General features: G+C 41.2%; 1 protein-coding gene across 1 annotated transcript in view; it reads right to left on the bottom strand.

Annotated features, from left to right (window-relative positions):
• HDA05 (histone deacetylase 5) overlaps positions 1-25,399 on the bottom strand; it is a 50,000-nt gene extending 24,601 nt beyond the window's left edge. The window contains exons 1-4 of the mRNA XM_077366780.1: positions 25,190-25,399; positions 19,070-19,271; positions 12,174-12,320; positions 11,896-12,008 (exon numbers count right to left, since the gene is read on the bottom strand). Of these exons, the coding sequence (XP_077222895.1) occupies positions 11,896-12,008; positions 12,174-12,320; positions 19,070-19,271; positions 25,190-25,356 (629 nt within the window). The 5' untranslated portion in view covers positions 25,357-25,399. The remainder of the gene's footprint in view (positions 1-11,895; positions 12,009-12,173; positions 12,321-19,069; positions 19,272-25,189) is intronic.
• Positions 25,400-26,484: the final 1,085 nt, after the last annotated feature.

Below are 26,484 nucleotides of genomic sequence, written 5' to 3' on the forward strand. Positions count from 1 at the left end.
AGCCATAGCACAAAATAGGTTTTTTGTTGCTTCCAAATTATCATCAAACCCTGTCGAAGAACCGACACCAGTACCTTCCACTAGAGAGCGACTTACGAGAATCGAAGAAAGGTTGACAGAGGTAGAGCAACAATAGTTCAACTACGCCGAAATGGCTGAAAGCCTTGGTGAGGAGACCAAAGGCACAATAGAGAGTCTACAGACACAGGTTGAGACTCTCACTGTCCAAGTAACTCTACTCATGAAAGCCCTCGGTAACAGCACTGGGGGTCACAATGATGGAAATGGAAGCCGGGTGCGAGTACCTGAACCCAAGTGTTTCACAGGTGCCCGCGATGCAAAATAACTACAAAACTTCTTGTTCGACATGGAACAATTCTTCCGGAAAATGCACCTTGATGATGATGCAAAAGTCATTACTGCCAGTATGTACCTCAGCGACGACGCCAAACTGTGGTGGCGAACCCGCTATGAAGATATTGAAGCACGGCTATGCACTATTAATAGTTGGGAAGACCTAAAGCGGGAACTCAAAACCCAGTTCATGCCCGAGAATGTAGAGTTTCTTGCCCGAAAGAACCTAAGACGCCTCCAACAAACAGAGACAATCAGAGATTATGTGAAGCAGTTTTCAGCTCTTATGCTCGATATAAAGAGCGTGTCGGAGGAGGATAAACTCTTTCAATTCCTAGAAGGACTAAAACCTTGGGCACAAGCAGAGCTTCAGAGAAGGGGGGTTCAGAATCTTTGGGAAGCAATGACTGCAGCAGAAAAACTACTCGATCGTGCGGCAGAAGACGCCGCCAACAAGAGAAAGGAGACAATTGACAAACCTCCCAGCTACATGAACAAACCCTCTAGCAGCTTTAGGGGGAAGAACCAGAGGCAAGGCGATAGGAGACCTTACCCCAGAGAAGGTCCAAGAAGGCACAGCGGGGCATCTAGCCCTACTGGACCACCACCATCCCCATGTTTCATATGCAAAGGGACCATTGGGCAAGACATTGCCCAAAGAAACAAGCTCTCAATGCTCTTTTAGCCACAATGCCTTCACCTGAAGCTGAAAATGAAGGAGAGGAGACCAAGGAAGAAGAAGGTGAAGTAGAACCCCATATGACCAGCCTAACTCTGTGCAGTGCTATCAAGGGGCAAAACACCAAAAAACACTCCCTCCAAGGGCTTGATGTACGTTGACGCATGCATCAATGGAAAGACAACTCGAGCTATGATTGATACCGGTGCCACTCACAACTTTGTCTCTGAGAAGGAGGCAAGGCACTTAGAGTTAAAACTCGAGAAAGATGGCAGCAAATTGAAGGCGGTAAACTCTGCAGCACGACCTGTCGCTGGTGTGGTGAGGGGTGTGCCAATTAAGATCGGGGCATGGTCCGAAACGACCAATCTCATGGCAGCGCCCTTGGATGAGTTTCATGTTATATTGGGGATAGAATTCCTGAATCAGGCCAAAGCGACACCAATGCCTTACCTCAATTTTTTACGCATGTTTGGAGAGAATGCCCCTTGCATGGTTGCTACAACTAGACAGGAGAAGTAAGGTATCGAGCACCTAACAGCCCTTCAGCTTAAGAGGGGCCTTAAGAGAGGGGAAACCACTTTCTTAGTAACCTTGAACATGGGAGAGACACTAGCAGGGGAGAGTCCCATTCCTAACACCATTCAACAAGTTCTGGATGAATACGCAGATGTCATGCCCGAGAAACTGCCCAAAACATTGCCACCAAGGAAGGCAGTGGACCACAAGATTTGAGTTGGAACCTGGTAGCATACCACCGGCTCGTGCCCCTTATAGAATGGCTCCTCCCGAATAAGCAGAACTCAGGAGGCAACTGGACGAACTTCTTAAAGCAGGATTCCTTCGACCCTCAAAAGCACCCTATGGTACCCCTGTGCTATTTTAGAAGAAGCACGACAGTAGTCTCAGGCTATGCATCGACTACCAAGCCCTCAACAAGCTAACCATCAAGAACAAATATCCCATCCCCCTAATTGCTGATCTGTTTGACCAATTGGGAGGAGCAAGGTGGTTTTCTAAACTAGACCTACGATCTGGCTATTACCAAGTGCGGATCGCCGAGGGAGACGAGCCCAAAACAACCTGTGTGACAAGATACAGTACCTTCAAGTTTGTAGTGATGCCTTTCGGCCTTTTACCAATGCCCCTACTACCTTTTGCACTTCGATGAATGGGTTGTTCCATGACTTTCTAGACAAGTTTGTGGTAGTTTATCTTGATGACATCGTGATGAATGGGTTGTTCCATGACTTTCTAGACAAGTTTGTGGTAGTTTATCTTGATGACATCGTGGTGTACAGCAACACCATTGAAGAACATGTTGGACACTTAGAAAAAGTCCTTGATGTACTCCGAAACAATCAGCTCTATGCGAAACTGGACAAGTGTTCCTTTGCTCAAGAACGAGTCATGTTTCTCGGTCATGAAATTGGTGGGGGAGAAATTCGCATGGACAACGAGAAAGTCCGTGCTATTGAGGACTGGCAAGTCCCAACGAAGGTGGGTGAACTTAGATCTTTTCTTGGTCTTGTGAACTATTATCGGAGATTCATATCAGGATACTCTGCTCGAGCCTCGCCCTTGACTGATCTACTGAAGAAGGACCACCCATGGTCATGGTCTGAGAAGGGCGACAAAGCCTTTAGAGATTTGAAGAGTGTTGTGATGGAGGAACCAGTATTGCAATTGCCAAACCATGCCTTACACTTTGAAGTCCAAACCGATGCCTCCGATTATGCTATTGGGGGCGTACACATGCAAGACAGGCACCCCATTGCTTATGAGAGCCGCAAACTCAATGATACTGAACGAAGGTACACAGTGCAGGAAAAAGAGATGACATCCATAGTACACTGCCTGCGGGTCTGGAGACACTACCTCCTTGGCTCCAAGTTCGTGGTGAAAAAGAGATGACATCCATCGTACACTGCCTGCGGGTCTGGAGACACTACCTCCTTGGCTCCAAGTTCGTGGTGAAGACAGACAATGTAGCCACAAGTTATTTCCATACCCAAAGAAAACTATCACCAAAACAAGCCCATTGGCAAAACTTCTTGGCAGAGTTCGACATGATACTTGAGTACAAACCAAGCCGATCTAATCAAGTGGCAGATGCCCTAAGTCGAAAAGCAGAGTTGGCCACGATGAATCTAGGAGAGCAAACCTTCATGTGCCAAGTGAAAAGTAACCTACATGATCGCATCCGTGAAGGTCTTGAGAAAGACTCCTTTGCCCAAGCCCTAATGCCACTTGTGAAGGAAGGAAAAACAAAACGTTTCTGGGTCCAAGAGGGCCTCCTAGTCACAAAGCGAAGTCGGTTGTACATCCCACGCACGGAAGACCTAAGAAAGGAGCTTCTTAGGGAATGCCATGATACGTTGTGGGCCGGACACCCCAGAATTCACCGCACCCTCGCCTTGTTGGAGCGCAACTATTACTGGCCCAGAATGAGGGACGATGTGGAAGAATACATCCGAACATGCCTCACATGCCAGCAATATAAGGTGGAAAGGGATAAGCTATTGGGACTTCTAGACCCATTGCCAGTGCCGAAGAGACCTTGGGAGAGTGTCTCCCTTGACTTTATTGTTAACCTACCTAAGGTGGGAGAGCTTGGCTCCATCTTAGTGGTTGTAGATAGATTCTCCGAGTATGCAACCTTCATTCCAGCACCCTAGCATTGCAATGCAAAGGAGGCAGCTAGGCTATTCTTCAGTCATGTCGTGAAATATTGAGGAGTGCCTCAAAACATTGTCAGCGATAGAGATCCAAGATTTATGGGCCGCTTATGGACCGAAGTTTTTAAGTTGCTGGGACAAAATCGAACTTCTCTACTAGTCTACACCGTCAAGTTGATGGACAGACAGAAAGAATCAATGCCCTCCTTGAAGAGTACCTGAGACACTTTGTTAGTGTCAATCAAAGGAATTGGATCCACTTACTCGATGTAACCCAGTTTTGCTACAATTTACAAAGGAGTTCTGCATCCAACCAGAGCCCATTCGAGCTGGCTACCAGTCGTCAACCTTCTACACCTCATTCCATCTCGGCGGGCTATGCTGGGGGCAGTCCCCCTGCCTATCACATGACCAAGGAGTGGCACACGAATGCAGATATCGCCAGAGCTTACTTGGCTTTCGCCTCTAGAAGGATGAAGAAGTGGGCAGATCAAAAGAAGGCCAGAGAACTTCAAAGTTGGAGACTTAGTGTTGCTCAAGCTCAACCCAAGCCAACTCAAATTCACCCACAAAGTGCACAAAGACTTGGTACGAAAATATGAGGGCCCCCTTCCAATCCTTGAACAAGTTGGGAAAGTCTCCTTCCGACTCCAACTCCCCTCCTGGCTGAAAATTCATCCTATCTTCCATGCCAGTTGCTTGAAACCATATCGAGCCGATAAAGAAGATAACAGCAGCAACATATCAGTTCGCGAGGAACCGCATGCAACTTCCTTCACACGTGAAGTTGAGAACATCATGGCTGAACGCATCGTGCCACGGGGGACTTCTCGGAGACCAACAACAGAATACCTTGTGAAGTGGAAAGGCCTACCAGAATCAGAAACCAGCTGGGAACCAAAAGAAAAGCTCCACCTCACAGAAGATGAAGCACGCGCCTACATGGATGCAATGTTGACGAGGGCGTCGACGTAATTGGATGAGGGAGTGTCACGAGGCCATTTCGTCCAGCGTGTTCACATGGCCTATGGCCCGTGACTTGGTAGTAGTAGTAGTGTCAATGTATATGTTGTAGTAGGGACGTAGTTGGTATATTGGTGTGGACCCCGATCCGAGATAGGCAACGAGGGAACGGGTCCCCAACACCCTCTGGATCATCCACGTGTGAAGGAGAGCTCTACCAAGGAACTCTCGAAACGGATGCCACCCTCATAGCATAGCACGAGTGGCGATATAAAAAGAAAGAGATATGTCTCGATCCGGAACCGAGGTTCGAAACCGAGACATACCTAAAATAAACTCAGAGTCGCCATCCATGGATATGCCATGGAACCCTAAAATCAAATCCTCTGTGCAATGGATAACCAGAAATATATATGGGTTCGTGCCTGGTTACGAATGGGGAAGGTCTGAGAGCACCCCCGATTCGTCCGAGTGCAAGCACTTGGTCTCTTATGCCATTTTTAGTAACTCCAAAGAAGTTTGGGTAAAAATCATGTGAAATGGGAACAATCTTCAGGAGTCGTCTACCTAAGCATGCATTTCCTGAGGATAAAGATAATAAGCACACATAAAATAAAATGAAAAATGTGTCACCTAAGCACAGCTAGGTTATGAGTGACATGCCTAATGGGTGTCTAAGTTCTGATGTGCAAACACATGCAAGCTATAGCTAAAGGTATAGGATCAGTACGATAAAGTAAGAAAAACACATCAAAACATATAATAACTATACAACAAATCCTAAGACTCTAAATTATTAGCCCGAGTCTTCAGATGGTCTGGTATTCATCCAAAGAAGCCTACGTATCCCCGCCTCCACGAGAATCAAGGCAACGTAGTTCTTCGCGCCTATTCTAAGCTAGGATGCCTAAGACACCTAGACCTCTATCCTAGACTCGATCTAAAAGACCGAACCGGTTATTAAGGTTTCTTGTACGATTATTTAAATTTCAGTGAATTGTAGATTTTAGGACACCCTATATGCCCTAACTAAATGCAAGTTAGCCCTAAGCTAATGCAGGTGGTTCCTACAACCTATGTGTAACTAGGCTGTATTTCCTAAGGAAAACAAAGGGTTGACTAACGCATCATATTCTAGTCATCAGTCGGCAATGTGAATCGCCCACTGACCGGACGGAAGCGAAACAGACTCCTAACTCTAACACAAACACAAACACAAACAAAACACACAACAATCAAACAACACACCAAGGACGAAACTCTTAACCCTAAAACAAATGTAAACAAGCACATAACAAATCAAAGACGAACTCCTAACTCTAAAACTCTCTATCTAGGACAAACTCCTAACTCTAGAGGAGGATCTTTTGAAAACTAGGTTTTAAAGGTTGGTTATTCAAAAAGATTTAAAATGCTATTTACAAAAAAAAAAAAAAAAAAAGTTTGGCTGGACTTGGGATATGGATCCCAAGCTGCACTACGTACCTCGTGGAAGAGGATCAAGCCAACGTAGTTCGAAACGAACTCTCCTAATACTACCTAACAATCCAAAAGATTTAAGGTTTTTAATGTTTTTTCAAATGTTTTTAATGTTCTTAGATTTCTAATCTTTTTTGAGTTTTAAAATATTCATGTTTTTGGGTTTTAAAGCTTTTTCAAATGTTTTTGGATTTCGAATTTCTGATGTTTTTTTAGATTTTTAATTTCTGATTTCACCCTTTTGGTCAAAGACCTGAGGGAATATATAAAGCAAAATCCATAGGGCTAAACCCTAGGGCAAATAAGAGAAACCCCTAAACAAGGCAAACTAAAGATCAAAGATAAAGAACTGATCTAAGGTCCTACAAGGTAAAGCTCTAATGAGACTGTGCTAGTCCCTAACAAATAAGAGTGATAATAACACTGAGGAAAAAGCTCCTAAAAAAAAAACAACTAAAGAAAATGGAGAAAAGGAGTCAAAGACTCCCTAATATCGCTATCAAAGAACGAGCGAGTCAAAGACTCCTCGACGAAGACAAATGAGTCAAAGACTGCTTAATAATACCACCTACAGGAGGAATGAGTCAAGGACTCTCTAATAACAACATAAAAGAGGACAAACGAGTCAAAGACTCTCCACTAACACTATCAAAAGAAAGAAGGGCAAATGAGTCCAAGACTCGCTAAAAGGAGCCGCTCTAACATAAGGTTGGATAAGCCTCCTAAAAGGGGAACTCCTTAAATGAGACAAGGCTTGTCTCTAAAAAGGACTCTATAAATGAGACAAGGCATGCCTCCTATACACACAAAGGATGCAAACAAGAGTGCTAGACTACTATCAGACCGAAATGGTCTTCTACTAGCAGGAGAGACGAGTTGGGGAGGTTCTATAAATGAGGCATTGTATGCCTCCAATGAGAAAAGGCGGGCTCTAAGCAGCAAGGCTTACTCCCGGAGGAGAGCCGCCTAACGAGACAAAGCGTGTCTCCTAGAAAAGAACTCGCTAATAAGACCACATGGTCCCCTAAAAGAGGGAAAAAAACTACCATCTAATGGTTTCTAAAAACTAGAGAAGTCTACTAAAAGAGAGGGGAACACTACTTGGACTAAGCAAGTCCCTTGAGGCTAAGCTAGCTTTATAGAGACACAAATTGTCTCTCTAAAGGGGAGGCTCCGACTATCGCCATCATAGCCCTTTCCAGAGAAAGGGTCACCTAAGATTAAAGGCTCCCGAGAGGAGAAGAAGAGAGAAGAGGGCATTACCACAACCAGGTAAGTCCCTCCAATGATGGGCTTGGGCTAACACCTTCATCGCCCTTGCCATGAAGGAAGGCTACTAATGATTAAAAAAAATCTAAAGGAACTTAAATATAATCTGCCAAGTAATGCATTAAGTCCATAACTTGCTTGCTATCAAGTAAAATATCGCTCCTTTAACCTTTACCACTTTAAAAAAAAATCAATCTGAGCATAGCTCATATTTCAGGGACAACACATTCCCACCTTGAAGGTAGCAAACTTAGTAGAACTAATTTGTTTCAACTTAAGGCAATCATTATATTCGAACAAAAAGGCACTTCCTTATGCTAAATCTTTGAACTACAGAATTAGCAAATTATGATGAGAGTTCACAAGACATGCCATTAAGAATGTTATTTTAACTGGGATCAAAGGTAACTTTTCTGATCTAAAGACACTAACCATTCTATGAATGAGTCTAGGTAACCAAATGTCTAAGATATGGTATATGAAACATAAGTATACCAGAGATAATATGCAATCATACCGAGATGATGAACTAAACATGTAAAGTAATATACCTTGTAACCTCTTAAAAACAAAATATTACTTCTTATTCACATTCTGTTATGTGAGACATTTATAGGGACTAAATGTAACAAACGAAACAGCTAAATGGTAGGGCACAAGTGAAGTAAAGAAAAACTGCTATTAAGAAATGATCCAAAGGAACTAAACACAATCAACACATGATATACATTTAGCCATCCTAAAAATGCTCTGCTGTGATAATAAGAGGATAGTCCAACCCCACATATGCTTCAGTATGATCATAATATGAAAACCAAGGTATCATAATCCATAGGAGCTGTAAACATGGATGGGAACAAACAATAGCCAGCTCTCATGATCATATACGCTCAAATTAACACACCTATAATATACTAAATCTTTTATATCAAGCAGTAGATGCAAAATTGAACTTGAAAATAAATCTTATACTCTATAATACCTACTTTCAGCCATTTGGTAACCAAACCTGAGCTCCAACTGCAGCTACTGAACTCATCACAGAAAATAACCATCTTTCTTTCAGCTATGATATGGAGTAGAGTCCCAGAACTTTAGCGAAGATTAGACCCTTTTCTTCTTCAATTTCTGATCTAGTAATGATAGATGCCGATTGCTTTCTTATGCCTTAGCTTCCCCTAAAAACGATCAACCACCTCAAAGAAAATGATAAAGAGCAGATCTGGTAATGTAATTTCTGGAAGCCACAAGATCTATTCGATTTAAAATATGAGAAAAGGAATTCGAGCTTAGATCTGTAACAGAGATAGATCAACTAGTATAGAAGTTGAGAAAGTACATGGATCTAGAGTGTTAGAGTATAAACTTAGGGTTTCAGCACTCGAGTTTAGGGATCCTAAGGGAAGAAGGTGAAAATGGCTCAAATCTTCTTTTTTTTTTTTTTTTAAGTTTAGGTAAAGGAAATGTTTGAAGAGCAAAGATCCCCAGCTTTAATGGTTGTTTTTTAGAAGAAACAACAGAGGTAGGAGAAGAAAAAAATAAAAATGGAATGAAGATTCACCGTCAAAATGAAGTTGTGGCTGAATTTCAGACAAGAATGGCCGGAGAAGACAATCGAATCGATGAGATAATAGAAAACCCCCAAATCTTTCTCTCTCTGTTTGACGAAAATGAATGTCTCCCTCCCGATCTTTCTATTTACCCTTCTCTTGCTGAAAAAGCAGAAATTAGAACCAGATCTAATGAATCTTGGATAAAATTACCGGATTCCGACGGAATTTCCGCCGGAGAAGATGAAGCAAGTTATGGTTTCTAAGGCTCCAGATCTGAAATTTGAGATTCGGGTTAGGGCTTTATGAGGCTAGGGTTTGCATGGAGGAAAATAGCAAAGGTATCAACTCACAGCAAAGAGGAGGGGAAGGCTAGCCGGATTCCGGCCGGGTCTTGTCGGAGAAGAAGATGGGAGAAGAATCCGATCTAGGGTTTGGGTTTTCTTTTTCGCACTCTCTCTCCTTCTCTCTTCTACGAAAAAATGAGATCTCCTCCTCGATTTTTCATTTGACTTTTTATATTAAAAACTAGGTTGTTGATATTAGCACTACCCATTTGATGGGCGCACAAATTGATAAGCGCACAAACCAACTGCGACAAAAACGGGCTATTTCAACCCCCTTTTATAAAATAATAGACTTGCCTCATTTTCCTCCCATGGACAGCCCTTGCTTTGACCAATTCAACCCCCTTTTTAGTCTTAATTGCGCACATTCTCTCGGCTCGTTCACTGAGCAGACGCGCCTGGATCTTGACGAAATTTTACGGTGACTTATGGGAGACCTTAAGCTACTCCAGGGTTCAATTTGGGACCCCAACTCACTGATTTGACGAGGCTTCGCACAAGTGACGCGAACTCGGGTCCGGTCAAAATGGGGTGTCTACAATTGGCCCAACAATGTCATGTAAATTTCGAGGGGTACGTAGCTAATAGCACTTTTGGTGGGCACTCACCGCTAAGGGAGTTGGTTGCTAAAGCTCTTTACCCTGAGATCTTGGTTGACCATCGACTGGTGCATTGCTAGTGCATATCCTAGCAGGGATTCCATTCTAGTCAACGGGTGATCGGGAACCCTTAGGAGTAGTAGTCCCTTTTGGCTTAGTCCTATTGTAACTTGTTCAAGAATCATCAATAAAAGACTAACGTTTGCCTACTCGTGTACTCCATTACTTTGTGCTTGCTTTCATACTCAGTGTTTCTCCTTCTACTTGCTTTGTAGGTTTGATCCTCACAACACTGCTAGGCTTACTTGCTTGTCGTGAGACAACGCAAGTGCCGCATGGACCTCGCTTCCAAACCAAAGGTCCGTGACACTATTCTCTACCTCACCCATCCGCTTGAGAACCTCTAAGCTAACTTCCCGATCAAGGGAGTCTCGAGACACCTGGGAGACTCCATTTGAGGAACCTGTTAACTTCTCTAGCTGATCAATCTCTGCCGCCTTATTCTCCTCCCAACGATGACGACGCGCAAGACGCTCTTCTTCTTGAGCCTTCTGGAAAAAATCCATCTTATAAATTTAAACAAAAGCTTCTTTTGGATCGGACATGCTTGAAATCTGGAAGAAGCTTTCCTTGTTGGCCATAGCTTCCCGTTTGAATTGCTTCCATTGATTCTTCAAGATAGACATGTAAATTTCCTTGGGAGTTAGGACATTCTTTGGTCGCCATTTGTTCATCATACTGTAAATCTCGGAGAAATTGAAGATCGCTTACCTCAAACGAGACTGGCTCCTGATTGCTCGGAAGAGATGGAGGAGTAGAATCCATAGAGGGGACAAGAGGACGGAGAAGATAAAACTTGGAAGCTAGACTGAGTTGTTTTATCAAAGCCATTTTCTTATAAATAAGCATTGAATATATTGGATTTTCCTTATAAATTTGTGCCTTTAATTAGCTCAGCACTAAGCACATAGTTTTGAAACTTTAGTTTAGCACATTTGGATTGCTAGTAACAATTTAGGCAAATGGAAAAAGGGGGTTAAATCTTCCCTTTACACTCTTATCTTTGCTTTCTTGGGTGTATGGTGACAAGGTTGTGTAGGCAGTCTAGATAAACATTATCCCCGAAATGAAAATGACATTCATTCATTTTTATTTTATGTATTTTTCTTTTTTTTTCTTCAAATCCAAGGAATTCTCCTTATTTTATACACATTATGCATTTTTCATTTTTTTCTTCAAATCCAAAGAATTCTCCTTATTTTATACACAGGCCGTCGATGCAGCTTTGGATAAAAAGAGGGAGCGAGGCACAAACAGTTTCTAATGTAATTAAAATCATACAATCAGAAACTAAATCATTTCTCCTTTTCCTTTGTTCACTATCAACTCCTCCGGCATAAAGTGTTCTATTCTTTTTGGTTATATTAATTTGGATAATTGTCTTTTGTTTGCATTACTTATGCTAGGGAAGCGCTCGCGAAACTTTGTCCACTGGCTTCCAGTAGCTTCAACGGAAACACAGAAAAAAAAAGAAGGAACAACTGGGATTGGGTAAAGCAGAAGAGAAAAACTTGATCAAATCTAATTGTGCCTCCAAAATCAAAATACTTTTGCCATTTCTCACGTAGTTACAAGAAGCATAAAATCTGAAACTAGAACATTTCTGCGAGTTCCAGTTCTTTATTTTCTTTGTTCACTATCAATCTACTCCAGCATGAAGTGTTTGCCCTTCATAACCAGTACAACCAAAAGGCACTTATCCTAATTAGTAATTAATATAACAAAAAAATCTAGAACATGGTATTGTCTGTAAAGTGATCAAGACAAGATAACTATGCAACCAAAACATTGTAACAGAAATTATCGGAGCTTGAACCCTGCAGATGAATGAGAGTGTCTGAGGCTTCAAAAAGGAAATATAACCATCTGTGTTCTTTATGTACCAATCCGTGTTTAAAAAAAAAGCTACTTATGTACCTATGTACAGAGAAGTATAACACGCGAGGGTCTTTCCAGAACATCTTCTGAGTACCATTTCCATGATGTACATCCCAATCAACAATCAAAATTTTGCTTACACCCAGTTCAGGCTGCAAGAGAAAATGAAAATTTGAATAAAAAAAGAGTTCAATTTCATTGCAGAGAAAATACAGAGCACAGATATAAAAATATATATACTGACATTTTAAAAACGGGGAAAATAATGAAAAATCTACAACTTAAACTGGAACTTCTCCAAGTATTGGGTTCCATACTCTCTCATTTAGGAGAAACTTAGCGGCAATAGCAACGTTGTTGAAAAGACAAAATCCCATTGCTTTATCAGGCTCTGCATGATGACCAGGAGGCCTCACAATGGCAACAGCGGAGCTAAATTCTCCTTTGGCAACCCTCTCAGACACCTACTTGAGAAAACCTTGATATTAGACATTAGAAGAAAAAAAAAAGTCATCTGAAGCCTGAATGCAAAAATACTAAAAAAGTGTGCTTTAGTCACTTACAGACATAACTCCTGATCACAGTTTAAAATATCAACATGTAGAAAAGTTACGGAATAAGGCTGAAGCCAATCAAAGTCTGGATAAATTAGAGGGGTAATTTGATAGTTTCAAAATTCAAGAAAAACTCAAAGGAGAACTTGGAAAATTAAGCATGTTTTCCTCCATCAAGTTTTTACAAAACAACTTCATAAAGTTACTAGAATTGAGTGGATACGATTCAAGTTCCCAAGCATGTTTTCCTCAATGGAGGTGTTACTAGTCAACTTGATCGAGTTCTTACCTGTAACCTGTCAAAAGATTCAAGTTCCCAATCACATTTTTACACCCAGATCAAATTTTCCACACAACACCAGAAGTGAAATATCTGAGTAGTCTAGACTTAAAGCCCTGAACGAGTTGGAGTAAAATTTTGAATTTTTAGAGCGCCCCCCCCCCCCCCCCCCCCCCCCCCCCCCTTCCCAATACAGAATAGTTCCGAACAAACAAAAACATGAGTTTTTTTTAATGGATAGTTATTGAATTACATAGCATAACATAGGGCTCATAAAGTATGGGTACCGTTGATCTATAATTATAGAAGGACCACTTCAGTAGTGACTAGAGAGCACTTTTCAAAATACGGGAACAAGTCCTACACTTGATTGTCAAAGCAATTGAAATCATAGGTCATGGAGCCCCAATCACTTCCACCAAAAAGTGTGTGTTTTGAAATCAAAATAAGCATGAACTACCTGCCCTTGTATCTTCTTACATTAACTAGTTGGAGATTCAAAAGTGAACACAACCTTTGAGGTAACCCTGTGATTGGTGATACACTAGCAATTGCCTGACAATAGCAACAATAAGTCCTACATGAGGACAAGGGGCACAAGGTTTAAAGACAGGTAACCCTGTGATTGGTGATACACAAGCAATTACCGGACAATAGCAACAAGTCCTACATGATGACAAGGGGCACAAGGTGTAAACACAGCTGGTTTGGCATATATCACCATTCCACCTTTACAAATGCTAATATATGCTAGAGAAATAATTTTACCTTTCATTAAAGGTATTTTCGTGATGCGGATTGTAGGCCCAATAAGAGGTATATTTGCCCATTAGGACTCTTAGGGGATTTATTTCCATGTTATTTAGTTTCTAGGACTTTTATTTCTATGTTATTTAGTTTCTAGGCTTTCTATTTCCACATTTTGGTTTGGGGAATTGTTGAATAACGTGTATTTAGGATAGTTTAGTCATTACTTGTAGATTAGGGGTATTATAGTCATTGTACATTGGATGGCCTATTTGGGGCCTATATATACATAATTTGCATGAGGAGCTCCCTAGTGGAGATCTCCATATCTCTACTCCTCTTCTTCCTCTCTTCTAACCCTAACTCCATTTCTAACATGGTATCATAGCAAAGATCCTAGGGCGTACGGAAAGAAGAAGAGTATATCCATCCACGTTTCCCATCTCATCTCTCAGCCTTTCTCTCTCTATCTCTCGCAAGTCTCTCACCTTTCCCTCTCTCCTGTTTTTCGTGAAACCCTCTCGCAAGTCTCTCGTCTTTCCCTCCCTTTCTCTGTTTGTGTTTGCACCTTTGTTGTAACCCAGTTTTAGGCAAGGTTTAAATATCGACAGAAATCCGAATTTTCGGGTTTCGGTTGATACCGAAATCGAAATTGGGTAAATCCGAAACGTTACTTTATTTCGACCGAAATTTCGGTCTGAAATTTTAGGACATTAAAAACTGCATTTTATTCATTATTTAATATTTCCCTGAAATTTTGGGCAAAATTATCGAAATTACAGGCGGGATAAAATATTACTTTTTTTTATTTCGTCGGATTTCGAAGGAAATTTTGAAATTTCGGCAAAAAATTTGGTTTCGGTGAGGACCAAACGCATTCCGAAACAGGAATTTAAAACCTTACTTTTAGGTTGTCGTAAACCCAACCCTCCATTCTCATCCATTAAGGCAACCCTTTGCCGTAAACTGCTCTATGTGTCTTTCACTCTCGTTATGCCTTTGCACCTTAATCGCATGGTGCGATTAACTTTCTTTGTGTCTGTGGTAATCGCACCTTGTGATTACTCCTGTCTTTAACACAACCCCCCCCCCCCCCCCCACCCCCCCACCCGCGCGCTCGCGCGCGATTAACCCTTACAAAGTAATCGCATGTTGCGATTACCCTTGTATATCTTGCGTTTAAAACTCCTCTGTGTTGTGTTGTCTTCCATGGTCCTATGCCTTGTGGTTGTCTTCTTGTATCTCTTTCTTTCCATTGTCTCTTATCTCTTATGGCCTTTGTGTTTACTCCTCATTATGATATTTCTCTCTTTCTTGTGTTTGGCCTTTGTCTTCTTCAACAAGGCGTACACCAAGTATTCGATGAAATGTCCAAGAGAGGTGTGGTGCCTTGATTGTCTTGTTTTTCATTGCAAGTTAAAGGTATTTGACCTTCAACTTGAGAGGGAGTGTTCATGTAGTTCTTTGTGTCCTTTCTTAATGGGGAGTGTTGTAGTATTGTCTTAGTATTGTCTTCTTGAGGGAGTGTTGCCTTATTTCCTTATCTTGTCATCTCCGGGATCATGTAGTCTAGCTCGGGGGGGAGTGTGTTGTGATCTCTTTATGTTTTTCGTCTTTCTTAGTGGTTGGTATTGTCCTCCCTCGTTTGCCATGTCGTTCGTCGCATTGTTCGTTGTTTCTTCTCCATATTTTTGGCGTAGGTTTTACGCATTGTTTTCCGGATTTATACCTTATCCTCTCTTTCTGGGTGATGGTTTCCCCATCGTTTGTCTGCTCTATTACAGGCGATAGCTTTGGTTTCCCCGTCGACCTTCTTTCCGGGCGATGGTTTCTCCATCGTTGGTCGGCTCTTTTACATGCGACGGTTTCATTTTTCCCATCGACCTCTCTTTTCCGGAGATGGTTTCCCCATCGTTGATCGACTCTTTTACAGGCGGTAGTTTCCCCGTCGACCTTCTTTCCATGCGATGATCTTGTCTCCAGACGATGGTGTCCCCATCGTTGGCTGGTTATCCTCTTCTTCCTTTTCTTCCTCTCTTCAGGCGACAATGTTCATGCCATGGACCTTGCCTTCAGACGATGGTTTCCCCGTCATTGGTTGGTTATCTTTTCCCTCCTTTTCTTCCCACCTTCAGGCGAAGATGTGCATGCCGTCGACCTTGTCACCAGACGATGGTTTCCCATCGTTGGTTGGTTATCCTCGTTCTCTTCTTATCTTCAGGCGACGATTTCCCCGTCGACCTTGTCTCCGATGGTTTCCTCATCGGTGGTTATCTTCTATTGGAGTGGTGCTGCTTAGCTGGAATTCCTGGTCGTGGTGCTTCGTCGTTTCTCATGTGCGCGCCCTTGGTGTGCCTATTTTGTTCGCTGGACCATTGTTGGTTCCTACCATGGCGCCTCCATTGCTCGTTGATATGTGGATCTGTTTGTCGTGCTCTCATTCAGGGACAGGCCATGTTTGATCGCTCTCGTCGTTGTGCTACTTCAGAGGGAGCTGGTCTTTTTTATGGTTGTTGATCTCAATGTTGTTCATGGTGGCCGTTGTCCTTTTTTATGCTTTTTATTATGTATTTACCACATCAACTTGAGGAGCGTTATACCAAGCTGGATGTGTGTATGAGCTTATTATACTTTTTTGTTGCATGGTCTTTTTGTTGTACTTTTAGTTGTTTGTTGTGGTCTCCTTTGTAGCAAGCTGGAGTTCCATAGTATATACACTCCAGCTTGAGGGGGGGTGTTGAATAATGTGTATTTAGGGTAGTTTAGTCATTACTTATAGATTAGGGGTATTGTAGTCATTGTACATTGGATGCCCTATTTGGGGCCTATATGTACATCATTTACATGAGGAGCTCCCTAGTGGAGACTCTCCATATCTCTACTCATCTTCTTCTTCCTCTCTTCTAACCCTAACTCCATTTCTAACAGGAATGATAAATTTGCACCCCTTGCAGGATAATACGCACCCCTTTAAACGTTAAAAAGCGTTAAAGTCTGCCACATACCCTCCTTTAAAGCGTTGTGAATTATCCTACAGCCTACAAGGGTGCGAATTTATCATCACCCTTTAGTTTTTAGGATTTTATTTTCCACGGAATGTTATTTCCATTGCCTATATATAGGCGTCATGTATTAGAAATGATGAATTGAATTGATACAGATATTTCTCCCTTTTGGATTTCTTCTTCATCCTCCTCTTCTTTCTCCTCTATCTATTCTTCCTCTTCTCTTCTGCTCTTCTTCCCCTATTCTTCGATTTCTCTCTCCTGGCGTGCATCATTTGGTCTTTTGTTACTCTTTGTATGCAAGGCATTGTATTACACATCAGTGAAACAATGGAAATCAGATTTCTTCCTCTAGCCCCACGAATTCTCTTCTACTCCTCTTTTCTCCCTTCCATATTGGATTCATGGAGTTTTAAAGCATAGAGATCAAGATCGCCTAACAAGGCATTGTATTATAAAGGTGCATGCTTCCTTTCTTCTCACACCCATCAAAACCCTAGATCATTCTTCCTGTTCTATGTAGTTCTCAATTGTATCTTCTTTTCGAATCTATATTCTCGTCATTCCCAACAATCTTTTTTCAAATCATATCTCTAGATTTATGTTTTCATTCTTCCTCTCTATTTTCCCAACCCTATACGAACCATAATCTGTCTTTCTCAAAAAAGAATCCCATGCATATCCAATTAATAGTTTAGAAAATGTAGTGACTTTTGTTTAGGGCAACAATGTGTGATTCACTTTCTATTTTTATTTGGGGCTGGCTAAACTAGAAATTAGGCTTTATTTACTTGATCTAACATCTAAGGGCTGAAATTGATCTTATATTAAAGGTTAGGATCAAACTAGGGCTAAGGTATTTTAGGCCTATACATGTATACATATGTAAATATACATCTAAGGGCTGGAAGTGATCTTATATAAAAGGTAAGAATCAAACTAGGTCTAAGATATTTTAGGCCTATATATGTATACGTATGTATACAAACACACACATAGACATGAAGTTCTGATGTAATTTTCGGGAAGCTCATGAATAGGCACGAGCTTTCCCTATCAGGTTTTGGCATGCTACTCAGACCATGTTTTGATCAAACCTGCTGGCATTTAATCTCCCTCTAGCATTGCTCATCAAAATATTGGGCTGTTTGTGCATTTGTTCATCTCTCTAATAAGTTTTCTACTTTTAGTGAAAGGATGCTTTATTTACTTAATCTAACATCTAAGGGATGAAATTGATCTTATATAAAAGGTTAGGATCAAACTAGGTTTAAGGTAGCCATTCAAAAAAATACTAGGTTTAAGGTATTTTAGGCCTATATGTGTATACATATGTAAATATACATCTAAGGGCTGAAACTGATCTTATATAAAAGGTTAGGATCAAAGTAGGTTTAAGGTATTTTAGGCCTGTATATTTATATGCATGTAAATATATACACACACATAGACATGAAGTTCTGATGTAATTTTCGGGAAGCTCATGAATAGTTACGAGCAATCCCTATCAGGTTTTGGCATGACCCTACTCAAACCATGCTTTGATCAAACATGCTGACATTTAATCTCCCTCTAGCATTGTTCATCAAGATATTGGGCTGTTTGTGCATTTGTTCATCTCTCTAATAAGTTTTCTACTTTTGGTGGATTCCTAGTAGTATGTTTGCATCATTATAGTTATATATGAAGCCATAATCATAGCACCTTATCTATAACTATACATCAGCATCATTGTTTCCAATTATGGTAACTTTTTCTATGTCCACATGTTGTAATTCTGTTCCTTATAAAGCTCTTTTAATTCGGAGGTAAAATGCAAAAAAAGAATTTTAGAAACATGGATTTAGAAAATAATAAGTTTTTCTAATTTTGGTCCACAAAATTTGTAATATCTATTGCAGGCCTTTGCTTCACTTTCTACCATAGTTACTAGAAACTTCCTAGTTGGATGGGAAGCTTGCGTCTCCAGAAACTCTCTTCGGAAGCTAAGTTCTTCTCACTACCCAAATTTAGGGGAAGTGCTTCCCATATGCTTCCCACGCGATTCATCTTAATTAAGAATACGCTTTCTATTTAGGTCATTATCTTCCTAAATGAATATTTTTTTCCTTTTGATAATGGTGAATAAGACATTTGAAATTTTAAATTCCTAAAACTTGTAATTCTAATTAGTCATGAAGTCTTCTTTTCTACTTGTAATCCTTACCTATATTAACCATTCCTCCCTACCCTACTACAATCCTACTCTTTCTATGTACTTCTTGTTTGCTTCCAATTAAGTTCCAAACATGCCTCATGTTGACTTTCAATGACACTTCGCACACATTTTGTCTTTAATTTCTTTAGAGCTTCTCGCTTCCCGCAGTTTCTCTTTTCTAAACCCCTCACTTCCCGCGTCGCTTCTCGCACTCGCTTCCCACTCAGGCAATAATGCTTTCTACTCATTTGAATACTAACATGAGCGTCGAGCCAGTAGGATAAAATAAACATGCTTCAGAAGCATTAATGAAAAACCTCAAAAAAGATTGACCAAAAATCTAATTCCATGGAAAAATAAGAAGATTTTAGAGGCGTCCATAAAACGTAATGATTTTACAATAAATCAAACCACCAACATGAAGAGTCACCTCAATAACAGCACCGGCAGAAAGATACGCGGATTTGGAAGAACCCTCGTTGAAATATATAGAATTGAACTTTGAGGCAGTCTTATTTCTTTTTGAATCAAAATCTCTAGAGCTAATACGCCTTATCAATTTGATATGCTTCTCTGTATGAACCAATTGAATATACTTGTCATCTGCTTCTTTAGCATTCAAAACCACACATCTGGAAAAAGAAAGAAAATTTACAGATGTAAAAAAAACATAACTAGAATAGGAAAAGAAACTACTTTATAAAAATGTCAGTATATACAAATTAACAAATGGCGTTAAATAAATAAAATAAAACTTTGACAGTGGAATAAAACTTAATTGCCACAAGGAATTTTAAATGGCAGATTGTGACCTCAAAAGAACGTAGATCATCAAACTACTGGCATTTAAAAATATATGCACAAAATAATGTAATCTATTGGACGAGTTTGCAGAAGCCTCTCGGGGAGCAACCAACTCCGAGGCGGGCTTTCAGGGCGATGTTTTAGTGACAAAGGGGAGGCAAGGTCAGCTCCTGTTGCAAAGTGGGGAGGTGAATGAGGTTTTTCCTTCTTCAAATGCATTTTCCAGTAGTTGCGTGCAGACGGAGTGGAGGGTGGGTAACGGCGGGGAGGATCATAGGGACCCAGAAGACTCTTTTTGGTCCGGAAACAGGATTAATAACTTGGCGGTGGTTATTTCTCAGCAGGACGATCCAAAACCCATTTCCTGAGTTGATCCTAAAGCTCAGATTCTGGAGGTGTTTGTTAACCACATCATTTCTACAAGCAGGGCCTTGGGCTTAACTTACTTCGGCTCAGAGGATCAGTTAATTGATTTATTCAGGGTTGCAAAGGGAAGAGAGTTAGATCAGCGAATGTTATCCGATCCTTCCAGCTTAGAGGGGATCAAGAAGATGCTGCGGGAACTAGCTAAACTTAAATCTGATGTTAATTATGAAGGCTCTCATGGTAGTATCCCTAAATCTTCCAATAGGAAAAACAGTAGAAGAGGAGGTCCAAGGGGTCTGTTACCAATTCAACCGGTGTGTCCATGAAGATAATTTCTTGGAATGTGAACGGTTTTGGGTCTTTGGAAAAAAAGGCCCAAGTTAAAGCAGTTGTAAAAGAAAATAAACTTGTTGTAGTCTGTATTCAAGAAACAAAGTTGGGAGGGGGGGGGGGGGGGGGGGGGGTGAATAGGACTCTAATCAAGAGCTTAGGTGCGAATGCGAATTGGGAATTCTTGGCCTTGGACGCTATTGGAGCTGCAGGGGGCGTCCTAGTGATGTGGGATCAATCAAGGTGGGAAGTACAAGATTCTTGGATAGGCAAGTTTTCAGTTTCAATCGTATTGAGGCAAGTGGGGGAACCTCTTTTGGTAACCTTCACAGGCATTTATGGTCCAACAGTGAGGAATGACAAGGTCAAGTTATGGGAAGAATTAGCCGTAGTCAGGAATATGTGGGGCCATCCGTGGTGCATGGGGGGGGGGATTTTAATGAAGTTAGATGGGTGGAAGAAAGGATGGGGTGCAGTAGATCCAATCAGTATATGGGTGACTTTTCAGATTTTATAACTAGACATGAATTGATTGATATTCCATTGTCGGGTGCTAAATTTACTTGGTCTAGAAACTCCAGAAAGAGTCGGCTTGATCGGTTTTGGTTCTGCCCAGAGTGGTTGTCCATTTTTCCGGACTCCTATCAAAAGGCTCTTATTCATTCGGTCTCGGATCACTGCCCCCTTATGCTGGATCCGAGATTGGGTTCTTGGGGTCCATCTCCTTTTAGATTCGATCTGGCTTGGCTGGAAATTCCTCAGATGGTGGAATTGATGGGGGGGTGGTGGGTATCTCACCAGGCAGACGGGGCTGCGGATTTTGTCATAGGGGAAAAGCTCAGAGCGGTCAAAAAGAAACTCAAAGAATGGAACTCTAATAGACTGGGGGAACGATCAGGAAGGAAATTGTGGTTAGTAGACCGCATTCGTGAGATCTCTTTGTCGGATGAGGAGGGAACTGCTGCAGAGGAAGAGCTGTTAGAGTTGGGTCGTTACAAGGACGAACATCGAAGTCTTCTATTGCAGGATGAAATATCTTGGAGGCAGAAATCAAGAGCTTTATGGTTAAAGGAGGGGGACAAAAACACGGCTTATTTTCACTGCATCGCTAGTGCAAGGAGGCGAAACAATCATATAGCGGCTCTTGAGGTTGACGGTGTTTCTTCATTCAATCGGGGTGTCATCACCAAGGAAATTCTGGATTTCTTTAGGTCTTTATATTCCTCGGAAGCCATTGTGAGACCGGTATTAGATGAAGTGCATTTTAAGGTTCTAGACGAGCACAGCAGGTGTGCGCTGGAAAGGCCTTTCTCGGATGAAGAGGTAGAGACTGGCGTTTTTTCGATGGATCGCGATAAAGCTCCCGGGCCGGATGGTTTTTGTCTGGCTTTCTTCCAATCTTGTTGAGAGTATGTTAAAGGGGGCATCTTTTCATTTTTCAAGGTCTTCTTCGAAGGGATGGAGTTGGATAGAGGTATTGGAGTGTCGTTCATAGCTTTGTTGCCAAAAATTAAAGGAGCGGTGAAGGTCTCGGATTTTCGTCCTATTAGTCTAGTTGGTTGTCTTTATAAAGTTTTGTCAAAAATATTGGCTGACAGACTAAAAGTGGTTCTTCCCTCAATTATCTCGTTGAATCAGTGTGCTTTTGTCAGCCAGAGGCAGATTTTGGATTGCTCTCTGGTGGCCAATGAAACGGTGGATTGGATGTTTAAGTCGGGTTCTGCGGGTGTTGTGTGCAAACTTGACATGGAAAAAGCGTATGATAGAGTTGAATGGCATTGTTTGGACCATTTCCTTGGAAAAATGGGATTTGGGAATCGTTGGTGGGGGTGGATAAAAAGTTGCTTATCGTCGGCTTGGTTCTCCATTCTTATTAATGGTTCTCTAAAAGGATTTTTTAGATCAACTCGAGGCTTGAGGCAAGGGGACCCTTTATCTCCTTTCCTGTTCGTTATCGTTGCTGAAGTTTTGAGTCTCTTAATGGAGAAAGGCAAATCCGTGGGATTAGTTGAAGGGATTCAATGCGGCCCGAACGGCTTCGAAGTGTCTCATTTGCAATTTGCAGATGATACCCTTTTATTTAGTTCCCTCCAGATTTCTAAAATATTGAATCTTAAGGCAGTTTTGAGGTGCTACGAAATCATCACTGGTCAAAGATCGAACTTTTCAAAGTCCAGAATGTATGCTGTGAATGTGGGGGAGGAGGAAGCAAAGAATTTGGCGAATCTCATGGGATGCCTTTTGGATAGGTTCCCTTCTTCTTATCTTTGTCTCCCTTTGGGAGGTGGCAGACCGAAAATAGGTTCGTGGGCGCCCATTGTGGAAAGAATCGAAAGGAGGCTAGATACATGGAAGAGGAGTTTGGTATCAAAAGGGGGACGATTGACCTTGATAAAGGCCGTGCTGTCGAATATCCCTATTTACCAATTATCATTATTCAAGTGCCCTGTTTCTATTGCAAAGCAAATCGAATTAATTCAGCGGAGGTTTTTGTGGGGAGGTTCAAAGGAAAAAAAGAGTTTCTCTTTGGTCTCCTGGGACGATGTTTGTGAGCCGGTTCTCGGCGGAGGTTTGGGGCTCCGTAAGATCAAACAGGTAAATGACGCTCTCTTGGGGAAATGGCTGTGGAGGTTTGGCGAAGAACAAACTCAGTTATGGGCAAAAGTTATTGGTGGTAAATATGGCGCAGACGTGGGTAATTGGAGATCCCTAAACCGATTCAACAAACCAGGCGTGACTCTGTGGAGGGATATTTTGCGATTGAGTCCATGTTTTGACCGCGGCATAAGATATAGAGTATACTCGGGGGATAGAATTTCTTTTTAGAATATGGTATGGTGTTCCGACATCCCTTTAAAAGATTTGTTCCCCGATTCATATGTGGTGGCCAGGGACAAACAAGTTTTAGTCAAAGATTGCTTTGATTTTCGGGCCAATAAGGTGATATAGAAGCCAATGTTCCGCAGAAATTTCTTCGACAGGGAATTGCTCTCGATGGTTTCTTTTCTTCAGCTCTTGGACGACAACTACATCAGTTCATCAGGAGCGGATAAAAGGCTCTGGGTGTGGGACTCATCGGGTTATTTTTCGGTAAAATCTTTCTACAAAGGACTGTATCCGTGCGCGGCAAATCGGTATGTGGCAAAAGTGTGGCAGATAAAGGTTCCTCCTAGAATTTGTTTCTTCGGATGGACGGTGATTCAAGGCCGTATTCAAACGGTAGATTTTTTTAGGGCAAGGAATATGATCATAGTCAATCATTGTGCTATGTGTATCGAAGCAGGAGAATCAGTGGAGCATTTATTCATCCATTGCAAAGTCGCTCGAGAGGTATGGGGAAGGGTTCTGGCGAGATTCGGCATCGAGTGGGTATTCCCTTCCCAAGTTAAGGATCTATTTGAGGGGTGGGCGTTTAATCCATGGAGATCAAAAGATAAGGTATTGTGGTCGATTTCATTAATGGCTACGCTGTGGGTTTTGTGGTCGGAAAGAAACAATAGGATTTTCGCTGGGCGTTCAAACTCTCCCTATTACATGTATATCAAGGTAGTAGCCTTATCGATTTCATGGGCAAGGGCACTGCCCATGTTCAAATTTGTTTCGGCTTTCGACCTGTGGGCGGGATGGAGAGTGGTATGCAACAGTCAAGTACCCACTCCTAGAATCTCTCAACAATGGGTCAATCCTCCAGTAGGTTTTTCTAAGCTGAATTTTGACGGATCAAGCTTAGGTAACCCCGGTCCAGCTGGGATCGGGGGTGTCTTAAGGAATTCAGAGGGGGATGTTGTGCAGACTTTTTCCGGGCCTATAGGTGCCGCAGATTCTACCGAAGCTGAAGTCAGAGCCGCTTACCAAGGATTCCTGATGTTAGGAAGCGAGAGGGTAGCGAACACTATCGTGGAAGGAGACTCCGTACATGTCATTAGGTGGCTTAAGGGTTCGGTGAATCCTCCTTGGAGATTTCTTCATTTATTCGATGAAATTAAGGATATATCGGTCGGTCGCTCGGTAGATTTCCTTCATGTTAGGCGATCAGCCAATAAAATCGCTGATAGTTTGGCTAAAGCGGGTGTGGTCAAGCAGTCTCTGGAGCTTTTCGACTTTCTCCCCCCTTAATTTCTTTTTGTGTTTTTTCCTTTCTTGCTGTGTGTAATTCTGGCCTAGTGGGGGGTGCGGGAGGCCTTTTTTCGGTCTATCCCTTTTTAATATATTCAGTTACCATTCAAAAAAAAAACAAAAAAAAAATAATGCAAGTTAATATATATATATATATATATATATATATATATGGGAAAACTTTTGTGAGCTGGAGCTCATATAAGCTTATATGAGCTAGAGCTCACAAACATAGGGGGGCCCACCTTGTTTGGATGATCCAAAGCATTCATTTGATAGGCTCATAGGCCCTCATATAGATAGGGTGAGCCCAAAAAAAATCAGCTAAAATGGACGGGTATAAACCTCGATAAATCTGCCCGTTTTTAACCTCCACAAATGTATCTTTTTAACCTCCACAAATGGAAGTGTTAGGATAATCCTATGAAGCTGATTTTTTGGGCCCACACAATCTATATTAGGGTCTATCAAATGAATGCTTTAGATCATCCAAACAATGTGGGGCCCCTATGTTTGTGAGCTCTAGCTCATATAAGCTTATATGAGCTCTGCCTGCGTCGGTCTTTTTTGGGGTTTTTGGGACGAAGAAGGGCCTTGGGATTTTGAGAACCGATTGTGTCCAAAACCAATTATTGTTGTCAAAATTATGTTTAATTTTGGGACACATAATCAGTTCTGGACTCACAATCGATTCTCAAAATCCAAAACAAACAGTTCTTAGTTCTTACTAATTGGACAATCTAATCATCTAATTGAATAACTTCGGTCCAATGATCATAGACCTCCGTCAACTTGTTTCTTAACCATGCATTTAAACCCTTCAAAACATCCCCTTTTGGAGGGAAAATAGTGATTTCTTCCTTAGAAACTCTTTATCTCTCACTTATTTAGTAGATTAGGGTTAGGGTTAGGGTTTTTTGTTTCTGGAGATTACCTTTGAGGGATTTCTGAGGCTTCGAGCTTTTCCCAGATGGATTTGATACGAAGGGGACTTTCTGGGTGATCTGGATTATACGGGTCAGAATGCTCGCACATACGATCGTCGTATACCAGTGCGACACGTGGACGGTCGAGATTCTCCCGTGAACCCATTTCCGCCATGAAAAGAATAAGGAGAGGAAGAAGGAGAAAATGGGTAGACGTAAAAGAGAGTTGTGTTTTGGGGAGGGAAAGATTTGGGAAATGATATCAGCACTACCATGTTTTGATATTTCCACTCAAGAATCTTGTCTTATAGTATTTAAAGAACTGTCAGGGTTAAAAGGTTATTACAGTTCCCAAAAAGCTCTTTCAAAAGAGAAAAGACAAGCTAAGACAGTGCAACTATTAAAACATGGTTGTGCTGATATCATTTTCAATTTTTGCTTTGAGCTTAACCTGGGGCCTCTTAAGTCTTACCTTGTTTGGTTGCAAGTAGTCAACAATGAGGAAGCAAGCATTGGATTTACTTGGAACTTATCTAGTAGAATATTGGCAAATCGAGTTTGGTTGTCAACCTCGTAAAGTAGTGGTATGGAGTGTCATTAACAATACAGAGGAGAAGAAGAGAGAGAGAGAGAGAAATCCAAGCAAAATTCCCTCCCTTTGTAGATTTTGGCATTGATTACAGAGGGAGGGGACAAAGGTGACACGTCAATAGACATACAATGATTAACAAGGAGACGTCCCTAGTAGCTTCCTGGGATGTCAACGCTATATTGGCAACCAACCAAAGGGTTCTACTGACATGGCACCCCAACGCCAAGCAAAATCATAATTAGGAGGTAAAAAGGAAATTATATTTTTGCCAAAAATACAGGGAGAAAATAAACATATAATATCTTTAATTAGTATCTTAAATACTTTGTAAAAAAAGAAATTATATTTTTAGTGAAAATATCGGGAGAAGAAAAAACTTTCAGGAAATTTTATCGAAAAATGAAGGGAGAAATTAAGTAATTAAAATGTTGAGAAGTTAAGGTAGTTTAGTCATTTAATAAAATTTAACCTAGCAAATTGATGTATGTTTGTTTTAGGAACATTTTGGCAATTATTTTCTAAAAGCAAAATTATTTGAATAATACTCTAAGGATGTTTTAGTATTTATTTTGTAAAGGAGTGACTAACAGGCAAAAGTTCCATACTTAAAAACATTGAGAAGTTAGAGTAGTTTTGTTATTTTAGAAATCTTAATACATAATTTGCATGAAATTATAATTTAATTTTTTTAACCAAAGATTTAAGATACAG

The sequence above is a fragment of the Tasmannia lanceolata genome, unplaced genomic scaffold (assembly GCF_043159265.1).
Source record: "Tasmannia lanceolata isolate RefF3 unplaced genomic scaffold, GAP_Taslan_0.1 ptg000003l, whole genome shotgun sequence".
Classification (NCBI taxonomy): Eukaryota; Viridiplantae; Streptophyta; class Magnoliopsida; order Canellales; family Winteraceae; genus Tasmannia; species Tasmannia lanceolata.